The following is a 19,072-nucleotide window of genomic DNA, read 5'->3' on the forward strand; positions in this document are numbered from 1 at the left end:
GAAAAGATGGGAATGGTATCTTTTATATTTATTAACCTCTAGGCCGCCAAGCGGGGTCGTTGAACGACCCCAGCCCTATATTTCGTGCTATAACTTAATAATTATAAAAGTTAGCGTTCCCATCTTTTGGAAATAAGTTCTTTGGTTATCTGAGGAGGTTGTGTAAAAATTTCAGCTCAATCCGTCCACCACAAGAAAAGTTATTAAGGAAAATGTAGAAGAAGGGAATTCAAAAATTGGTGTAACGGCCATGCAGCGGAAAATTTCTTAGAATGAAGTTAGTCACATCATAAATCATATGGTTGAAGGGAGTTGAAGGGTTGTGTTTACTTTCTCACTTTACCATCTCAGTGTCAGAATTATCGCGAATAAGTAACATAAACAACATAAAACATAATTAGAAGCATATAAATGTGCAAAACAATAAAGAATATTCGAGAAATATTGCCATTTATCACGGTGCGGGAAGTGAGGGGAATGTGGGGAAGTAGTGAAAAAAAATAGCAGTTGCGGTCAACTTCGTGGCAAATTTCTCACGAAGAAAGTGTGAAAAATGAGTGAAAAATGTTTTTCCCTAATATCTTCTTCTGCGTGTTTCCGGGTGGCGAATTTGTGATGCAAGGGGCAAGAGGACTATATAAGGAGTCTAAAGGTAGTGACCCGACAGTTCCCGGTTTTATAGTTTATGAGAAAATCGACTTCCTTCTTGGGGTCGTTCAACGACCCCACCTTGGCGCTCTAAGGAAGCTCCAAGGTCTTGGCGGCCAGCAGGTTAAGTTATAGCACGAAATATAGGGCTGGGGTCGTTCAACGACCCCGCTTGGCGGCCTAGAGGTTAAACCACACGGAATATAAGAAAATTGCAATTCATAAGAAAAAATTCTTGAACTGTTTCGGTCGTTGACAGTTTTCCATAACCTAACTTTAATTCAAAAATAATTTCATAACCTCAAATCTTGAAGTTATCTCCCGGCATTTTCCACAAAAAAAAAAAAAAAAAACAATCTTAAAATCTGCCGTAGGATGTTTTTACAAAGAGTTGCGAGAAAATTCCTGAGGAGGAACTACAGCAAAAAGGAGAACTTCCTAATCCTCGGAATTGAAACATCGTGCGATGATACAGGAGCAGCTGTTCTTGATAGTAACGGAAGGATTCTCGGGGAAGCTCTGCAATCTCAGCTTAGTGTTCACCTGAAGAATGGAGGAATAATCCCACCACTTGCTCAGGACATGCACCGGGAGAATATTGTCAGCGTTGTCAACAGTGCCCTGACCACTGCTGGTGTTGCCGTTAAGGACGTGGATGCAATAGCTGTTACAAATCGTCCAGGATTGCCACTGAGTCTGCTGATAGGGCTACGGTATGGAAAGCACTTGGCACGAAATCAGGGAAAACCCTTGATTCCCATCCATCACATGGAAGCCCATGCTTTAACTGTCCGGATGACTACTGCAGTTGATTTCCCATTCATCTGCCTCCTGGCTTCTGGAGGGCATTGCCAACTGAGCCTTGTAAAGTCTCTGAGTGAATTCTATCTACTGGGTGAGTCAATGGATGATGCTCCTGGAGAGGCATTTGATAAGATTGCCCGACAGATGAACATTCACAATCATCCGGATTATAGATCAATGTCCGGAGGAGCAGCAATTGAGACAGCAGCTAGGAAAGCAAAGAATCCTGGGAGATTTGAATTCCCACTACCTCTGGCACATATGAGGGATTGTCAATTTAGCTTTTCAGGACTTAAAAATTCCGCCAGGAGACACATTCTAGCACATGGGAAGGAATTCCAAGTTGGCCCAGGCGAAATGATTCCCTACTTTGAGGACTTTTGCAGTGGATTTCTTAGGGCTATCACGAGGCATCTCTGTCATCGAACACAGAGAGCCATGGAATTCTGTGAAAGGGAAGGACTTGTGGATGAAAATGGAATCAAGTCTTTGGTCTTTGGTGGAGGTGTTGCGTGCAATGACTTTATTTTTGAAGCTATATCCCAACTGGGTGAGAGCCGAGGGTACAACACGTATCGTCCGGAAAAGAAGTATTGCACAGACAATGGAGTTATGATTGCCTGGAATGGAGTGGAGAAATTCAAGGAAGGATTGGGTGTTGTGGATGATTTGGATTCTGTGGACATTGAACCTAAATGTGCTTTGGGAACATCCCTGGTGGACAAAGTAAAGGAGAGTCATATAGCCTGCAAATGGGAGAAGATTCCTCTCCTTCGGGAAGGTATAAATCAAGTGGTAGCGAATTAAGGTTCAAGCTCCCTTTTTTTTAAAGAAATCCTCAGACTAATTATCTGAGGGAATAAGTTCAAAAGTGATAAAATAGTGCCCAAAAAGTGATGAAATTTCCTGATTCCATCAGCAATCCCACAAAGTCCTGAGCCTGGATTTTTTTTTCTTATTAATAAAGAAGGAAAGAAATCGCTTTCTTTAGGATTAGTTTATTGACAAAACTTGTATTAAAATATGTTATTTAAATAAAATACTCGGCAAGTTGTCCAGGGAGGATGAACTTGCTGACTTGATCAAACGAGGAACGTTTTTTTCCGGATAAATCAATCAGTTCCAAAATACTTCTGACCAAAGTGATTTGGTGCCACTGGATGGAGTTCAGATGTGAGAATCTTCATCTGCGGGAAGGCTGAAACGATGGTTTTGGCTGCCATTGGGGTGCAGAAGAGATTCGAGAGGATAATGCAATTTTCCGGAACTCCATGCTCCTTCAGCACATTAACTGCCTGGATGACTGTATTCCCTGTTGACCTGTCATGCGAAAAATTAACAATTTTTAGAAGCTATACAGAGGAGGTATTTTAAGGGAGCTTACATTATGGGGTACATGAGGAGGATCTGCCTTCGGGAGATATCTTCCGGGAATCGTGCATAGACAACCCGGGCAACGTGAGTCTCAGCATCAGACTCCACGAGAATCTTCCCGATGCGTATTGAGCGACAACAATCGCGCAATCCCTGCTCCATGGCCTCACCAGAACGAACAATGGACACTCCACAGTTTCCGGATCGATACTTCAGCCCATCATAGTGAGCTCCTGTGGGGGTTATAACACGAATTGGGGAATAGGGAAGTTGATTGAGACTCTCCTCAATCACAAGGCGGATGAGACGGTCGGCGTAGAATTTGAAATCACTGCGGCTGGTGTTCCTGGAAGACATGCAAAAAGCATCCGTCAAACCCATCCGGGGAAACATTCACGTGCTATAACCTCACTTATCGCGCAGGATAGTCTGAAGTTCCTTCAATTGGTCATTTGTGGGGATTAATTTGAGATTTGGCCCATAATCACAGGTTGGGGGTACCAAGACATCACCACCACTGCCCATTTTAACCCACAAAACACCCGGAAAAGTAGTAGAGAAAATTTCACAACACAAAGAGACTTTTCGTTAAGTTCTTGTCATTTCTTTTATTGTAATTTGAAAACTCAACGAAGGAGGCGAATTTGAGAAACAATTGTTTTGTGGAAAAGCTGAGAAAATTTAGAGATTCATCTTGAAATTAACCACAGTTGAGAGCTGATGGAGCCCCGTTGAGAAGGATTTAAGCTGAACAGATTGGGCATTTTGGATGAAGACTCCTTCTGTGTTGTCCCACTGTTCCGGAATTTCTGTATCCTTGTGCGTATAGATGAGGATGTCAAAGGAACAAATGTAGTCCAGAAGAGGTAGAAAGGACACCGTAGCACTAATCTGTCGCATTACATCACGAATCTCATTCTGAATCCTCTTCAAATCCTTCGACGATGTCACTTCCTGCCCATCCTTACTGGGAACATTCTCATTTTCGTTGTCAATCTTGAAATCCCAGCATTCCAGCGTTTCGGCAGTGTGAGAATTCTTAATGACCAAAGAGATCTTCTCCACTTTATTCTCTGTGATCCAATCTTGGGCTTTTGTGAGAACCTTCTTCAGGAATTCCGTGATCTTCTCATCTTGTGACATAAAAATCGTCAAGCCGTACTGTTGAACCGTTGAGAAGCTCTCTGGTGGGTAGATTCCTCGCTGGAAGAGTACAGAATTCACGCCAAAATCTGCAAGTAAGATCCATTGTAAACCAAAGTGGGAGGAAATTCTGAAAATTCCGGGAAATTTACTTAAATATTCGCAAATTATTGCAGCTGATCCACTCAGCGTTATACAATTCTTCACTGTTTGCGATGTTTCCGTCATTTTCTCCAGGAAATTTCTACAAATTCTACGTGGAAATGGGATTAACTTCTAAATTGGAGTAGAAAATGCACTTCAGCACTATTAGAACTCGTGGAAAACAAGGATTTTCTTTAGAATTTTCACCAAAACAATTGGCGAGTCGCTATCTTGGGTTTTTAACGAATTTTTTCATGGAAGGCCGACAAATGACAAATATTTAATTTTGAATCTGTCAACGGTTTTTGTGTGTCGATAAACGATCAATATTTTCTAAATTGAGACAAATTTCAGGAATCTTACGAATTATTTGCATTAATTAGAAGAATTAGAACGAATAGAGGATGCTAAAGATGGTGTAAACTTACCAAAAATGTCAAGAGCTACAAGAAAAGAAGAAGCCTCAAAGAAAAATCTTCAAAATTTGATTTTTTGAAGCAAATTTTATTGATGTTTTTGTATCATTTTTATCCATGAATATTTTTAATTTATTTATTTACTCTTATATAAAAATTAACAAGATATTTATATTAATCATCCTATACAACTGAAAAATATATATTTTGCAGTGAAGCAGCTGCGATACTGTGATGTTTGAGATGCTCTCATAAAGCACTAAACACAGACTAAAAAAATTATTCTTAATTCTTATTTACAAATCTTTGGCATTGCATGAAATTCCTATTTAACTTAATCTCTCAATTTATTATTACAAGCTTCTCTTTCCTAATATAGTCAACAATTTACAAAAAAAAATGAGAAAAAAATTCAAAATTACATAATTTTATCAACTACATTTTGTGCGTAAATAGATGGAGGAGGAAGATTTCTTGGGCAGTTTATTTCTTTTCTTTTTCTTTTTCTTAAATACACCTGTTAAGAAATTAAGACAGCAGAGGCTTAATTTTCTTTCACAATTTAAGAATTTTTCATTAGGTAATTGTTTTATTGACAGGAGTTTGATTGAATCGGTAATTAAAAATTAATCTTTTTAATTGTTAAGGTGTCCTGATGAATATTATATAAAGAGAATCGAAATTTCATTTGAAATTCTTTTTGTTTTATTTTCATCGATAATTTTATGTTTAATTATGTACTTGAAAATTTAATATTCGGAATTTTAATTTTGTTTTACGGGTTAATGTAATTTTAATTTTCTTTTGCTCTCAAGAATAAACGTAAAATACTTTTTAAAAAATTCTGCAAATCTTTCCCCAAGTCATGCCCTTTTTCAAACTCAACAGTTGAATTTACAACAAACATACCCCAACAATTTCATTTTTTTAAGGTAGGTATTAATTAAATTCTCCGAGTTTTTTTTCTTTAAAAGAAAATTTAACCACTGCTGCTATAAAAGAAAATTGTGGCAATGTGTTTCTTATTTTTGAGAGAGAGAGCTTTATTTATTCAGAAAAGTCTTCCTCGTCGTCATCGAAGTTGGTGGAAGAGGGTGGCGCAGGTCCCATTAGAAAGGAAAACCGGTGATCCTGACCTGCAAGGGTGGCAGGAGAAAAAGAAAAATATAGTTTATTTGCCATGGCAAAAGGCACCCAATTTTTTTTTGTTTGTTGTTTAGCATTTTTTAGTAAAAAAAAGAACTTTTTCTATAAAGCCAAAAAGAAAATGAAAACCAAGCAGAATTTATCCCAATTTCCCTACAGTTTTAAATAAAAGGAGAATACAAAAAAATAAGCAAAATTATTGGGAAATGTATTTTTTTAATTGAAAAATGAGGATAATATGATGGAGGAACATGTTAACTAAAACCAAAACCTTTGGAAAGAAAATCTTTTGGATAAAATTTTTGTTTAATGAATTTAGTATAAAGAATGAACATATTTTTCTTAGGCCCGGATCACAGGTTTATGTTTTTTTTTGTGTTTTTAGGACAGGACTCCACCCAGGTTTATAATAATAATTTTCTTTAGAAATATAATAAAGTAATAAAAATAATTTTTGGTGTAAATGAGGTGAAAAACAAAAAGGGAGGAAACAAAGGAAAAATTAAAAAGAAAAGCAAATTCATGCAAGAAATCTTCTCATTTGTTTTATCTCAAAAAATGTTTGTTTCTCTTTAACACAGGATAAAAAATTATGTTAAAAAATACAATTAAAGAAAATAATTAACAAGGCTTCGTTTTTTTTCTTCATTCTAATTGAAGTTAATTATTTTGTATTTTATAATTTTTTTCTTCCATTAAACACTCACAGTTTTTTCAAACTTTGGCGTATCTTTGTGCATTATTTTATAAATATTAATTTAGTTTTTTTTAATTTATCTTTCTTAAGCGAGAATACAAAAATAAAAATAAAAGTTTAATAATTAAGGCATTACAAACACTCCTATTTCTAATTTTAAATTTTTTACATTAAAAAATTAATCAACGTCTCACAACAATTTTTTTTATACAACAAATAAACTCATTGCATTTTTTTATTTCTTAAAAGTTAGTTCATGTTACTGGGCCTATGTTAATGTTGTAAATTAAATTACATAAAAAAAACATCACTAATTTTTATTAAATCTCATTCTAAGGACAAAAAAACAATTAAATAGCATTAAACCCTAAAATACAGTCAGTCTTACCTCGAATTAATACAAAAAGTCAAAAAGTTGATTTCAGCTAAAAAAAACTTCCTTTTTTTCTAATTCTAACTAATGCCAAATTATTCTTAAAATTCTTTTATTTCAGCAAAAGAAGCTATTTTTACACATTTTCATTTTAGATAATTTTTTTTACATCTTTCTCCTCATATGTCTGAAGAAAATAAAATATTACTATGAAAGAAAATTCAAAATTGCTCTCATTTTTCTAAATCTGAATATTCTTTATGTAATTTTTTTTGGTGGTTCTTTGTGATTTGTCTATATATTAATTTGCTAAAATTTGTTGCTTTCTGTGACTTTCATTTGACCTCTGAACAGTTCTGAGAAAAGATTTTTATAAAATCAATTGTAAAGAATGATGCATCCTTTACTTTATTTTTTTTTCAATTTCAAACTAGAGAAATTAAAAACATTTTAATTTAAATTAAAATATAATTTCGAAAGTTTTAAAATATGAAATATTGTTTTCAAAAATTAGATTTTTTAATTGTTTAGAGGCCAAAAAAAAGCAAAACTATATAAAATGGAAGAAAAAGCAAACTGAGAGAGAGAAAAAGAGTGAGATAGAGGAATTTATATAACATTCAAAGGGAATATCATTATTTTCATCTCTTTACAATTTTAAAATAATAATAAAAAAACAACTAAAGACATACACATGAAATTATAAATAAATAAATAATACCTACATTGCTATTCTTTTTTTTTTTTCTTAAAAAACTAAATTCTTTAGAAAGTTTCTTAATTTGAAGGCAAAAATTTTTACACTCTATTTAAAAAAATCTATTTCATTTTTATTTAATTTTTGATACAAAGAATGTTTATTACGTTTATTATTGGTTTAAATTTGTTCTACGCTTCAATAGAAAACACTACATACAGATTTTGTTCTTGCATTTCATTCCAACTCCTTCAAAACTTGAAAACTGAACTCAAAGAATTTTTCTTTTTTTTTTATTTTTTTTGAAAAAAAAATAATGGTCCTAAACTTCCTTTATTTTCTAAAAATTATTTTCGAAGCCATGGGAAATGGGATATTTTGAATACTTTGCAAAATTATTATAAAAAAAAATAATAAAATGCTTTAAATTGTCTTCCACCGAAAGTCAATTAAAACAAAGTCCCAGCAAAAAAATTAAACCATAATCCCGTATTAATAAAAAAAAATTAAAGATCTTCTAAAAATTTCATGGCATTGCGACTGAGAAAATCAATTTTATTTTAGTGAGTTTTTAATTCATTTAAAAAAAATTTTTGGTAGAAAGATGTTTCTGCATAATTCAATAAAAAAAAATAATTTAAAATGGTACAATAACTAAAAAAATTAAGAGACACCATCACATTTACAGATCAATTTTAAGAAAAAATCAATATTTACAAATTCAGGCATTTTTTTGCAGAAAAAATAATTTGAAAAAAAAATAATCAAGTTAAAAAGTCGCTATTAGCACCAATTGCTCGATATATTTCTCAATTACAGTTTTATTCCGTCATCCCCTAAATTAATTTAATATTATTACTTTGATAGAGAATTGCATTTTCTAAAAAAAAAAAATCTTTTTCTTTTTTTTTTAATATTTCTTTGATTTTTTAACTATACAAAATACATGAATTTTGACTGGAATGTTTGTACACAGAAATATTATTTTATTGTCACTATAAGTATTTTTTTTAATTTATTTTCTAAAATAAAATATTTTGTGAGAAAATTCTTTCTCCAAAAAAATCCAATTTTTTTTTGCATTTTTTAAAGAATATCTTTTTTACATTCTCTAACGCTCAATGTTTTTAAATTAAAAAAAATAGTTATTACATATTTTTCTCATTGCGAATTAAATGAAATTTTCTTTAGTCTTACATAAAGCAAAATTACTGTAAATTCTCATTTCCTTTTAAAATAAATATATACAAATTTGTACTATAAAAAAATCTTGCTTGATTTTCTCATTTATTTATTGTGAGAAAAACTATATATGATAGAGCAATATATTATATTAGATTTTTGCAAAAATGTTTTAAGAAAAAATGAATGCTCTTTGATTTTCTCGCATGGCTTTTTTGGTAAAAAAAATAACTTTGCAGCAATTGGTGCTAGAGAATGCCTTATTTTAGCAATAATAACCGCCATGATATTTTTTGCCACATTGTTCTTTGTTGTACGTACTCGTTTGGGGATTTGTTGGGTTTTTCGTCTCACAGCGATTCCCCATAAAGCCTTCAGGACATCTAAAAAGATAATAAAAAATAACAAAAAAAAATATTTAATAATATTTTTATCACATAAACCTTTTTATATTATTTATTGACCAAAATAATATGGGAAATTTTTATTTGTTTTCTCGAGTCCTTTTTATCGTCTTATTTTATTTAACTTCTGTTTATATATTTTCTTTTCTTTTTTGACGTTAGGATTTGTTTTTCAGGCTTCCGGTGTTCGTCAGAGGAAATTCCCGCTCACCCAAGGAAAAGCAGCAATTTAAGCCAAAGCTTTCGACCCTAATAGCGAATATATTACACAACGTATTCATGAGTTAAGAAAAGAAACTTGCACTAAAAAGCCATAAAATTATAAATAGCCATAAATTGAAAGGAAAAGTCAAAATAGCAAAAACTTGGCTAAAATTAGCAAGAACTTAACAAAATTCTTTTACAAAAATTCGAAAAACTGAGCATAGAATGGACAATAATGATTAAAAATAAAGCAGCAAAACTATAAAATAAAGAAAAATTGTGCAAAAAGTATAAGGAATTTTCCAATACTTATTTTAGCAGAAAATCTAAGACATCTAATCTGAACATTAAAAACTGCAAAAAGGTTGTTATAAATCACAAAAGATAAATAAAAAAAAAATTAAAACGAAATAAATTTGATACAGAGCATCAAGAAAGATATACTTTATGCTGTGAGATGTTTAGAATATTGAATGATAAAAAGAACATTTTGAGGCAAATTTGAGGGAAATGTGCGTGGCTAAGATGGGGAAGGAGGGCTGTGGGGGGTGTAATATATATATACGTTTAGCAATCAGACATTTGACATATGCCGCAAACGAGCCATACCACCACCACCATACTCCAGCGTGTGGTGCCTCATAGGCCCAGAAGAAAACAGCAATGAAGATGGTGATAATTATTTTACCGTCGTCTCCCTATTTATAATTTTTTCAAGAAGACTCGCTTTTTTTCAACTCTGTTTTTCCACGGCGGAAATTAGCCTTAAAACTGTCGTTTGTCTTCCTCACAATTTCTCGGCCCCTCTCACTTCCACTCACATTTAATCTACTTTTTATCTTCTCCTCCACAGTGCTTGTTGTCTTTCCCAAAGAAGTCACTCTGTGGGAATTTTTCATCAAAATTAATGAATTCGCTATATAATTCTTCTTCGTTATTTTTTTTGCACTCACCGCACTGTGGGTGAAGAAGGAAAACAGATTTTAAAATGAAATTAAGTGATTGTGTATGAAACTCTTAATTGCTCGCTCCACGGATCATGCAACTTGGCAAAGTTTTGACCCACACCACTCTGTGAGAGATTTTTGCTCTCTCAGACTTTATGTTTAAAAAAATTAACAATAAAAGAAAATCTTCAAGAGTTCAATGCCAATTTTTTTTTGTCAATGGTTTTCCACTATGAAGAATCTTTTTGTATGTAAAATTTGATTGACATTTTAAGGGACTGATGGGGCGAATACAAAGTGCTTGTTAGATGAGAAAAATAAGTAGAGAAGCTATATATCTAATGTACATAATCTAAAAATAAAATGTCATCACTAAACAGTGCAGCAAATGATGCGTTACAATAATAGTAAGATGAGAAAAAGGAAAATATCTGTGCGACGTGGAGGAAATTTTGTAGATTGAAGGAAGATGAGGTATGTTCTCTAACAAGGGGTGTTTATCTGAGAGAAAATATTCGGATCTTCGGAAATATTCAAATGATTCGCAAAAAAATAATCAAAATTATCGGCAGATTAAGGAGCAAAAGCTTTCAAAGTAAACTGAATTCAAGCTTAAAAAATACTGAATTAAAGCCGAAAAAAGTTATTCAAAATTTAGTCCTAAAGAAGCAGAAATTTGGAGAAAAGGTTTTTGAAAGGTTCCTAATTTAAGTCTAGAAAGCAATGAAATTAAACCGAAAAAGTTTTTCAGTCCTAAAGAGGTTCAGATTAAAGAAAAAGAGCTTTGAAGAAGTTTTCTTAATTCAAGATTTAAAAGTACTAAATTCAAGCTGAAAATTTTATACTGGTTCCTCTAGTACTAAAAAGGTTCAGATCTAAGACAAAAATCTTTAAAAAGATCTGCATCGAAGCCCAAGCAGTACTAAATTCAATCCAAGAAAATAATCAATTAAGACCTAAAATATAGTACTAATTTTTTTCAGAAGTTTTCCAGATTTTCAGTTCTAAAAGCTTGCAAAATGAAAAAAATCTTATAAAGCTAATAAATTTAAATCTAAAAAAAAAGAACAAATGAAGGGTTTTTTAGATGAAGGAAATATTACGATTTATCAATCTTCGGATGATTCGCTGAATTAAATCAAAATATTCGGCAGATAATAACCCCTTGTTCTCTAAGAAGATTCTTCTGTTAGTCTAGCGTTTAAAATTTTTTGTCCAAGATTTGACGTCAATTTTATACATTTGGCAAGTTTTTTTTAACGTTTAACGATTCCTTTCTAACGTTTGACGTTTGTCCTAACATTTGTCGTTAAAGCTAATGTTTGAAATTTTCTTCAAACGTAAGTTTTCTAACAAATAATTTTTCGTGGCAAATTAACGAATTAACATTCCCTAACTCAAATGAGATGACTAAATGTAAAAATTCCTCTAAGCTAAAAGACATTTTGTGGCTTATTTTATACTTCGCTCTGGATTACTCACCCCCGCCAGACGAATGCATCGCCCTATTTTGCGGGAAAGTATATGAGGTCGAGGCCACTTAGCCCGAGGATGAGCTGGTAGGGAAGGGGATGTGAAAAAGGGATTGGCGCCTAATTATGGTTATAGAGAGGCAACATACACACAGAGTTATATGAGGACATATGGGGCGAAGAGAGTGATGAAATTAAAATTTGTAGATTTAGAAGAAAACGGAAGAAGGGCAAAAAGCGTGTGTCTATCGGTCTTTTCTTACTCCCTCATAGGAGGAAACATATGCGGCGTGTGTCTCATCCCAAAAATCTTAGTTTAAACACTTGAAAGAAGAAAAATTGTCATGTCTTTGCAAATGTTGTCTCTGTGCACATACGTGCTGTAGACGCGTGCATATTTTAACAAATTTTATGAATAGATCTTTGATTTCAACTTACTGACAAGCTGGCTCTTCCACAGCACTAAAGTACAGACAGGTGCCACCATTTAAGCAATACTCCGTACCCTCCAATGGGCAATTCTCCCAATCTGTTGTGGAATTTATAGAGAAAGAAAATTTTAATTTTTTACTTTTCAAATATATTTTTTAAAAACTAAGAAGTTTCAAAAAAATCCTTAAAATAATCTTCTTACTTTGATCTGGCTGGTCATCGACTCTCAAGAACATTGTTCGTGTAACAGGTTGTTTCGCCAATTTATTCTTAGCGCGACATTCATATTGTCCCGTGTCGTTCTTTCCTACCGACTCAATGATTAGGATTGATCTTCTCCTGTTAAAAAAAATATACAAATGAAATTTTAAATGCATTTTCAAGGATTTTTTTAGGTGATCATTTTTTTAGACAATTTTCCACCCAATTCTTGTTTTTCTTTCACCACTATTCAGTCGAAATTTAAACCAAATAAAATGCTTAATCACCACACAAAAAGATCATCTCAATCAAAATGTTTTGTGTGTATTTTTAGCGTGATTTCACACAAGAATTAATCCATTCATTGCGACTTTTGACAAAACTTCATGGAAAATTGACCCGGATCTCCGGTTAGTTTACCCAAAAATATACCAATCAATTGATGTGCCAAAATCAATTGAAATTGCTGCTTTAAATTCCCAATTCATTCACATTTTGGAATTGATTACATAAAAAAGGCCAAAGGGGCATTTAGCTGTGAGAAAAATTTTTTTTTTCAAAATCTTCTGACAAATTTCTTAGAAGATATTTTTTATGAAAAAGGTTTGCTGGAAATACTTTATTAAGTAAGAAACAATTGCTTTAGAATTATTAATTTTAAAAGTTTTATTAATTCCTTTCTCTTAATAAAGGAAATAAAACAATAAATCGGACTCTGAAGTCAAAATTTCAACATCTTAATCTTTTAAATTATAAATTATTATTATTTTTATAGACAATCATTTAAATTGTATTTTGTAAATTCTGCCAGGAAATTCAACAGCTAAATTCCCCTTGAGAAAAACCTCCAAAAAATTTCCTATAGATGACAATCTTTTTTGATCATTTTTCACTTCTTTTTGGGATGAAAGATTAATGAGAATTTGGTGAAATATATACATATAAAATGCACTTACTTAAAGTGAGAAAAAGTATATCTGGTACGATTTCTTTTAATGGAACTCCCATCTTTGTACCATGTGATTTTCGGTGGCGGTTGACCTTTCACTCTGCATATCAAACGGACTTTCTTGCCCTCTCGCACGGGAAGATTTTCCGTGAGAAATTCAATGGAGGCGCGCTGTCCTGAAAGAAAGAGCAATGAGAGAAAAATGAAAATTTATTTGCAATTTTTTCCTTTCATTTTTTTTACACGAAGATTGCATCGAAAGATCTAATATTTTTTGTTTGTTTTATCTAAGAAGTGTCCAAGAGGTGAAAGAAAAAATCCATCAATGTCCATTTATGGTGATGATGGTGAAGAATTTGGACAATTTCGCACAGACAGTGCACATTCCAACGTACGCGTAAAGGGAGAAATGAAGAAGATTAAGGAGATGGAGATGCAGTGCGTGTTAAAGCAAAGAAAAGAATGTTTTTTTTTTGTTGGGATAAGAAATTGAGGAAAGGCAAGACGATGACCACATTCGGGGGATTTTGTCCACAATGCCAAAATTGTCTGCAAAGGATGGCAAATAAGGTAAAGAGAGACGAATATTTAATGCGATTGTGGGAATGAGTTCAATCATGTCGTAAGCCCCGCAATGCGCGGTACCCAAAACACTTCCTCCTACCTTGGAGTCCACAAAAAACGCGTTTTTTCCCTCTACAAAGTTGCAGATGGTCCAAAAAAATTTGTTACAAATTCTTGGTGCATAAATAATGCAATGAGATTTGAATATCTTAAATCTTCTACTGATCATAGAAATTTTCTTCGAGATTACGAGAAATTAAAATGAAAGGAATAAAGAAAAAAACTAACTCTCCTGCAAGTAAATGCTCATCATAAGCATTCTTTACTATTAAATAAACCCTGTTTATTAATTTTGTATTAAAAGAGATATAATTTACAATCATTCATATTGAATTGTAGTACGTAATACTTGGGCAACACACCACATGTCACATTTATATGAAATTGCTGCCAAGCAAGCCCCCAAATGATTGACCAAGATGCGCGCTGCAGCAGTTACATTAACAAATAACAAACGAGTGAATTATTTATTATTCCAATAAGTAATATTTATGGGATTCTCCACTAATGAAGTAAGATATTATGACTCCATAGTCCAACACTGAATATCAAATTAAATTGCCGTAATGTACATCGCAGAAAGATGAAGGAGTGCGCGCGCTTGGATTGTTTTTAAGCATTGCGATCATGTCGATGTGAGATATTTTCCAAATGGCATTGGGTTGGACTTTTTATTCGAATAATATTGCTTGCTTTTATGCCGCTTCTTCTATGCATTTTGCATATTTTATGCTGCTGCGAGAAATTAATCAATTGTTTTGGGAAGTATTTTTATGTTTTCGAAGAAAAGGAAAGATTTTTTTTCAAATCAATCTAGAATATCTAAAATAAAAACGGACGGACGACCGGAAAATGTTTTTTGAAATACATTTTTTGGAATGTGGGTGCCCTAATTCGTGCTCATCCTAAGTTTGAGCCCAATCTGATGACTTTGCATTTTATGTGGTACACAGAAGCTGTGCTTTACTTTTCTTCGAAAGAATCACAGCAAAAAAAATCAACGCTAGAGGGCCATGACTTGTGGTGCCACCTGGCATGTAATTCAAATGGCGGAAATTGACAGAGTGGCATTAAGCGTTGTTTAACGAATAAAAATGAATAAGAAACATGTCTCACAGTGACAAACTCCACAGTATTATGAAGGGAAATGATTTAGAGAGTGTGTCTTCACTGGTGTAGGGATTATGTGATGAACACGGTGCAGAAGAGATGCGTAGAGGTGAAAAGAGGAGAAAAAAGAGCAAGAAAAGGGGGGTCAATGGGTGGTGTTAGGGAGATATTTTTAAATTAGACAAAATCACACACAAAGTGTAACACAAACCGCAAGAAAGTCTTAAGCACTTTGAGTCTCTCTCTCACGTTTGGGGAGCACTCAAACCGCGCGCGCTTTTTGGGCACTTCGGGAGTACATTAAACATGCGATGAAAAAGTCGAAGAAGTGAAAATCCATCGTGGTCCCGCAAAAGGTGTGGGATGGGAAAATCTAACTTGGGCAATTCTATGGGCGGTTGTGAAGGGAGGTGGGGGCGGTATATTGAAATACAATATATATGGTGTATAAATCTGTCATAAGTTTGCGCATTGACATGTAAAAATAGATGAGGAAGAAGTCAAAAACCTGAGGTGAATATCATTTTGGGGGGAAGCATGCGCGCGCGCCTTCTCAACGGAAACTTTTTTTTTTAATCTCAATTGTGCGCATAAAGGCTATACACGATGATGATGAAGAGGAGATGTGACAGGATTGTTTACATTTACAAGAATCTCTTGGCAACTTATTGCTCCTACGGAGAAAGATGTAGGACAGCTATTTTTTCGCACATTTCTCCACATAATATTTTACTTTAATATCTACTTTCTTTTTCATTAAAAAATATTTCTTGTTTCAATTAATTGTAAGGCAGTAAGAGAATGACAAGAGGATGCCTCTGGGAGTCTCATGACGTAGAAAAGGATCATTAAGAAAATTGTTCTTGAAAAACTTAAAAGACGATTGAGACAAACTATTAAAGTATTAGTCACTAAATTTTAGTTAAAAACATTTTTTTCTTCAAAGAAGTGGCGCTTAAAAGGTACTTGAGATACAGAAAAACTAGAAGACGTAAGTCATGACCATCTTCTTGGGAAATAAACACGGAATAACATTGACTTGTTGCATAAGGAACTTTTAGCTAGAAATTTGACACAGACTGTAAATAAACAGTCTGTGTGAGTCAACTGAAATCACGCTAAGAAATGATCGCTTAGTGAGGAATACTACTATTCTTGAGAAAATGGCAACATGACGAGACTTTTACGATGATTGCGAATATTTAGTCTCACGGCTGTCTCCCCACACCCCCGCGAATGACCCGAAAGAAAATCATATAAAAATTATATATTTCTCCCGCATCTTGGCACCGTGGCGCACTCAATTAGTCACTCTCGGGAGTATTTTCTTCTTCACATCATTGGCACACGTCACCTCGTGCGACAGAAAAAAAATATTCGCAAAAAAGTTCATTTTTTATTTATTTGTCTCACACTGATTTATTAGGCATTAATAAATCAAATATAATTTTATTGAGATGAAAATATTTTTAATTTGATTCTAGGTGATTTTTCTAGTTCTTATTGGAAAGATTTTAAATTCGTTCTTGAGATTCTTGATTTAAAAATAATGATCTAAATATTCTTTTTGAAATCAATGGATTTTTTTCATTTATTTTATTTTTTTAAAATAAAATGCTTCAGTTTCCAGTGATCCCAGTAATTCAGAATAAGCAAAATTATTATTTCTAATTGATTGATGTAATTTATATGATAGTGTTATGAATTCAATGATTTGTTTGGCAGGAAATATGTTTAAATAATCAACTGATTTTCTAATATATGAATAAACAAAAAGTATACATATACATTATATTATAAACATTCACTGAAAATATTAAAACAAAATGAATTGCTTAAAAGTGCGAATAATGGTAAGTAGAAAACAGAAATATTTTTATAAATGATCTGCAGAATCCTTCAGACTGTTATTTTTAATAGGAATTATTCATGTAATTTTTAATTAATAGCTTAAATATTAATTTTAATTGATTCTTTTATCCTCTATTCTGACAATTTGAATCGCGCGTGCCAAGTGGACATGCTGATCCATTTGCCGGAATAAAAAATCATAAAATGAAGCATTTTTACAGCATAAGAAAAAAAACTAATCTTATCGTCTGCCCAAATAGCACAAATGCCAATGTTTAGGCGTGAAAGAAAAAACTTTGGCATTTTCACAAATTAGATTAATGGGTGGGTTATTAAAACGAGCAATATTGTGACTTTTCCTGGGTGTTTGATGATGAACTCATACAAGTGTGGCTGCCCATCCAGAACACCAAGAAGTCTAGTTTGGTTCTCGCGCGGATGGGAAATTAAAAGAGAAAATTTAAAACACAAAATTACTACATTTTCCCCGTCAATGTCCTTTCTCATTTTTTTTCTTCTCTCCTCTAACATTTCTTCCTCGCTTTACATCACTGGCATTTTCCTAACCACTTTTGCTTGGAAAATATATAAAGTTTATGACCACATTTTCATCTCACTTTTCACATCTTTGCGTTATTTTTTAATGGTTTTTCTCACTTTTTTTCTCCCTCATGCCACTGCACTATTATGATTTTTGTTTGAAGACAGATACTTTATCAATTATGCTTAAGCAATAAATCATATTATTTTGTCACATTTTAGCACCATTTCATAAAGCATATTTTTACTCCATCATCATGACACCATGGTGGAAAAATGTGGAATAAAAAGTAAATAGATTTTTATAAATGTTTTTGGCATAAATATATTAAAGAAAGAAAGCCAAAGATAAATACTTGGCAGGTCTACAAATTCTTACTTTTTTTCTCCCATGAATCCATGGAAATTAATGCGAATTAATTAATATTACATGTGAATGTTACAAAATGAAAAAAAACTAATTTATTTTTTATTTTTTTTTACTTTATAAAAAAAAAATTAGCAGTTTCTTAGAGACGCCTTGTGGAATTTTAATCTATAAATTTCAATTTGCATTTTCTCAATCATAATTTTGAGTTTATTTGAACTTTATATTGCCCCCACGGGCATACCATGCTTGACCTTGCTCCTGGCTTTTTTCGCTACTAATTATGTTGTTATTTAATTTGCAAATTGCAGTAATTAAATGCAAGTGTCTCTCTTTTAGTTTCTCTGAAAATATTGTGTAAATTCTCGAGTGAATACTTCAGTGACTTTTATGTGGTTTCTGATGATATTAAAAGTATTTTGAATTATTTCGAATAATTAATAAAATTTTTAATGTAAATAGGAAAAGAAATTTTTATTTATTCGCTACTGAAGATGTATGAGGCTATAATTTTTGACATAATCATTTTCTTTTTCTTTTTCACTAAACTTAAAAAAATCGTGCATCAAGTTTTTCCTTCATCAGGTTCTTGGTATAAAAAAAGTATCGGTAAAGTTTTCCATAAAAAAAATTCTCTATAAATTTAACAATAATAATATCCAAAAGAAAAAAAACATTACAACGCATTGACTAATTTAGTTTAATCTCATTTGCGCACACTTTAGCGAAAAATTGTGGCAGCACCACAATTTTCTTCGTCTGAGACGCCGGGAGTTTTCTCAACATCTCAGTACGTGTTTAAAAATATCCGAAAACATAGACGGTCGATAAACTCTTTGATTTAATCATCATCAGCGTTTTCTTCATCATTTCTATACTTGCGCGTACATTTCCCACATCTCGGCATCGCGTCATACGTAAATGGGAAATCTAGTGCGGAAAATGGCGATGAAAATGTGCTGTGAGAAGAGAGATAATTTGAGGAAGTATTATCTTCTTTGAGAGAACTCGTAAATTGTGACTAAAAATTAATTAGGGACATTCACTTATATTAATGTAAGTATGGTAGTAAATTTTATTTTACGCCTCGTGAAGATTTAATTGTGTTCTTTTCATTCATCAGCAGCAGTATTAGTATTAATATTTAACCATACCCAGCTATCTTTATTGGAATAAATATTATTTCTGAATTCATTGTAAGTTAATTTAGCGCAAAAACTAACGTCATACCGAGCTTCCCACGTTGCTCTTAAGCAAATACCATTGATAACTGATTAGATGGATTTATTTCTTCGGCGAAGAGAAAATACTTATATGACGACCATTGATATGTTTTCTTACCAAATT

The 19,072-nt window shown here is 32.6% G+C and overlaps 4 protein-coding genes across 16 annotated transcripts in view; 1 reads left to right on the forward strand and 3 right to left on the reverse strand.

Moving 5' to 3' along the window:
- The first annotated feature begins 67 nt into the window (after positions 1-67).
- LOC129793074 (probable tRNA N6-adenosine threonylcarbamoyltransferase, mitochondrial) lies at positions 68-2,539 on the forward strand. The gene has a single exon (XM_055832648.1). It carries the CDS (start codon positions 1,024-1,026, stop codon positions 2,257-2,259), a length of 1,236 nt encoding a protein of 411 aa, XP_055688623.1. The 5' UTR covers positions 68-1,023; the 3' UTR covers positions 2,260-2,539.
- On the reverse strand, positions 2,435-3,434 carry LOC129793081 (uracil phosphoribosyltransferase homolog). Its single transcript, XM_055832663.1, has 3 exons — positions 3,239-3,434; positions 2,837-3,172; positions 2,435-2,772 (listed from the first exon to the last, which is right to left on the reverse strand). The coding sequence occupies exons 1-3, from the start codon at positions 3,349-3,351 to the stop codon at positions 2,565-2,567; spliced, it is 657 nt and encodes a 218-aa protein (XP_055688638.1). The 5' UTR covers positions 3,352-3,434; the 3' UTR covers positions 2,435-2,564.
- On the reverse strand, positions 3,409-4,357 carry LOC129793082 (mitotic spindle assembly checkpoint protein MAD2A). Its single transcript, XM_055832664.1, has 2 exons — positions 4,122-4,357; positions 3,409-4,058 (listed from the first exon to the last, which is right to left on the reverse strand). The coding sequence occupies exons 1-2, from the start codon at positions 4,195-4,197 to the stop codon at positions 3,508-3,510; spliced, it is 627 nt and encodes a 208-aa protein (XP_055688639.1). The 5' UTR covers positions 4,198-4,357; the 3' UTR covers positions 3,409-3,507.
- Positions 4,358-5,113: 756 nt separating this feature from the next.
- Positions 5,114-19,072, reverse strand: part of LOC129793071 (protein vein) — a 37,949-nt gene continuing 23,990 nt past the window's right edge. For 12 of the 13 annotated variants that reach the window (XM_055832644.1, XM_055832633.1, XM_055832632.1 and 9 more), the window contains 5 exons: positions 13,241-13,409; positions 12,286-12,422; positions 12,090-12,180; positions 8,946-9,007; positions 5,114-5,665 (listed from right to left, as the gene is read on the reverse strand). In XM_055832644.1, the coding sequence (XP_055688619.1) occupies positions 5,577-5,665; positions 8,946-9,007; positions 12,090-12,180; positions 12,286-12,422; positions 13,241-13,409 (548 nt within the window). In that variant the 3' untranslated portion in view covers positions 5,114-5,576. Of the gene's footprint in view, positions 5,666-6,674; positions 9,008-12,089; positions 12,181-12,285; positions 12,423-13,240; positions 13,410-19,072 lie in introns of those variants that run through there. The other variant, XM_055832645.1, reaches the window with a different exon arrangement.

Source organism: Lutzomyia longipalpis, chromosome 3 (genome assembly GCF_024334085.1).
Source record: "Lutzomyia longipalpis isolate SR_M1_2022 chromosome 3, ASM2433408v1".
NCBI lineage: Eukaryota > Metazoa > Arthropoda > Insecta > Diptera > Psychodidae > Lutzomyia > Lutzomyia longipalpis.

Coding starts and splice junctions, on each gene's coding strand:
- LOC129793074 (XM_055832648.1), top strand. CDS start 1,024: ATGTTTTTACAAAGAGTTGCGAGAAAATTCCTGAGGAGGAACTACAGC.
- LOC129793081 (XM_055832663.1), bottom strand. CDS start 3,351: ATGGGCAGTGGTGGTGATGTCTTGGTACCCCCAACCTGTGATTATGGG. Junction 3,173..3,238: donor CAGACTATCCTGCGCGATAA/GTGAGGTTATAG, acceptor CATGTCTTCCAG/GAACACCAGCCGCAGTGATT. Junction 2,773..2,836: donor CTCCTCATGTACCCCATAAT/GTAAGCTCCCTT, acceptor TTCGCATGACAG/GTCAACAGGGAATACAGTCA.
- LOC129793082 (XM_055832664.1), bottom strand. CDS start 4,197: ATGACGGAAACATCGCAAACAGTGAAGAATTGTATAACGCTGAGTGGA. Junction 4,059..4,121: donor AATAATTTGCGAATATTTAA/GTAAATTTCCCG, acceptor TCTTACTTGCAG/ATTTTGGCGTGAATTCTGTA.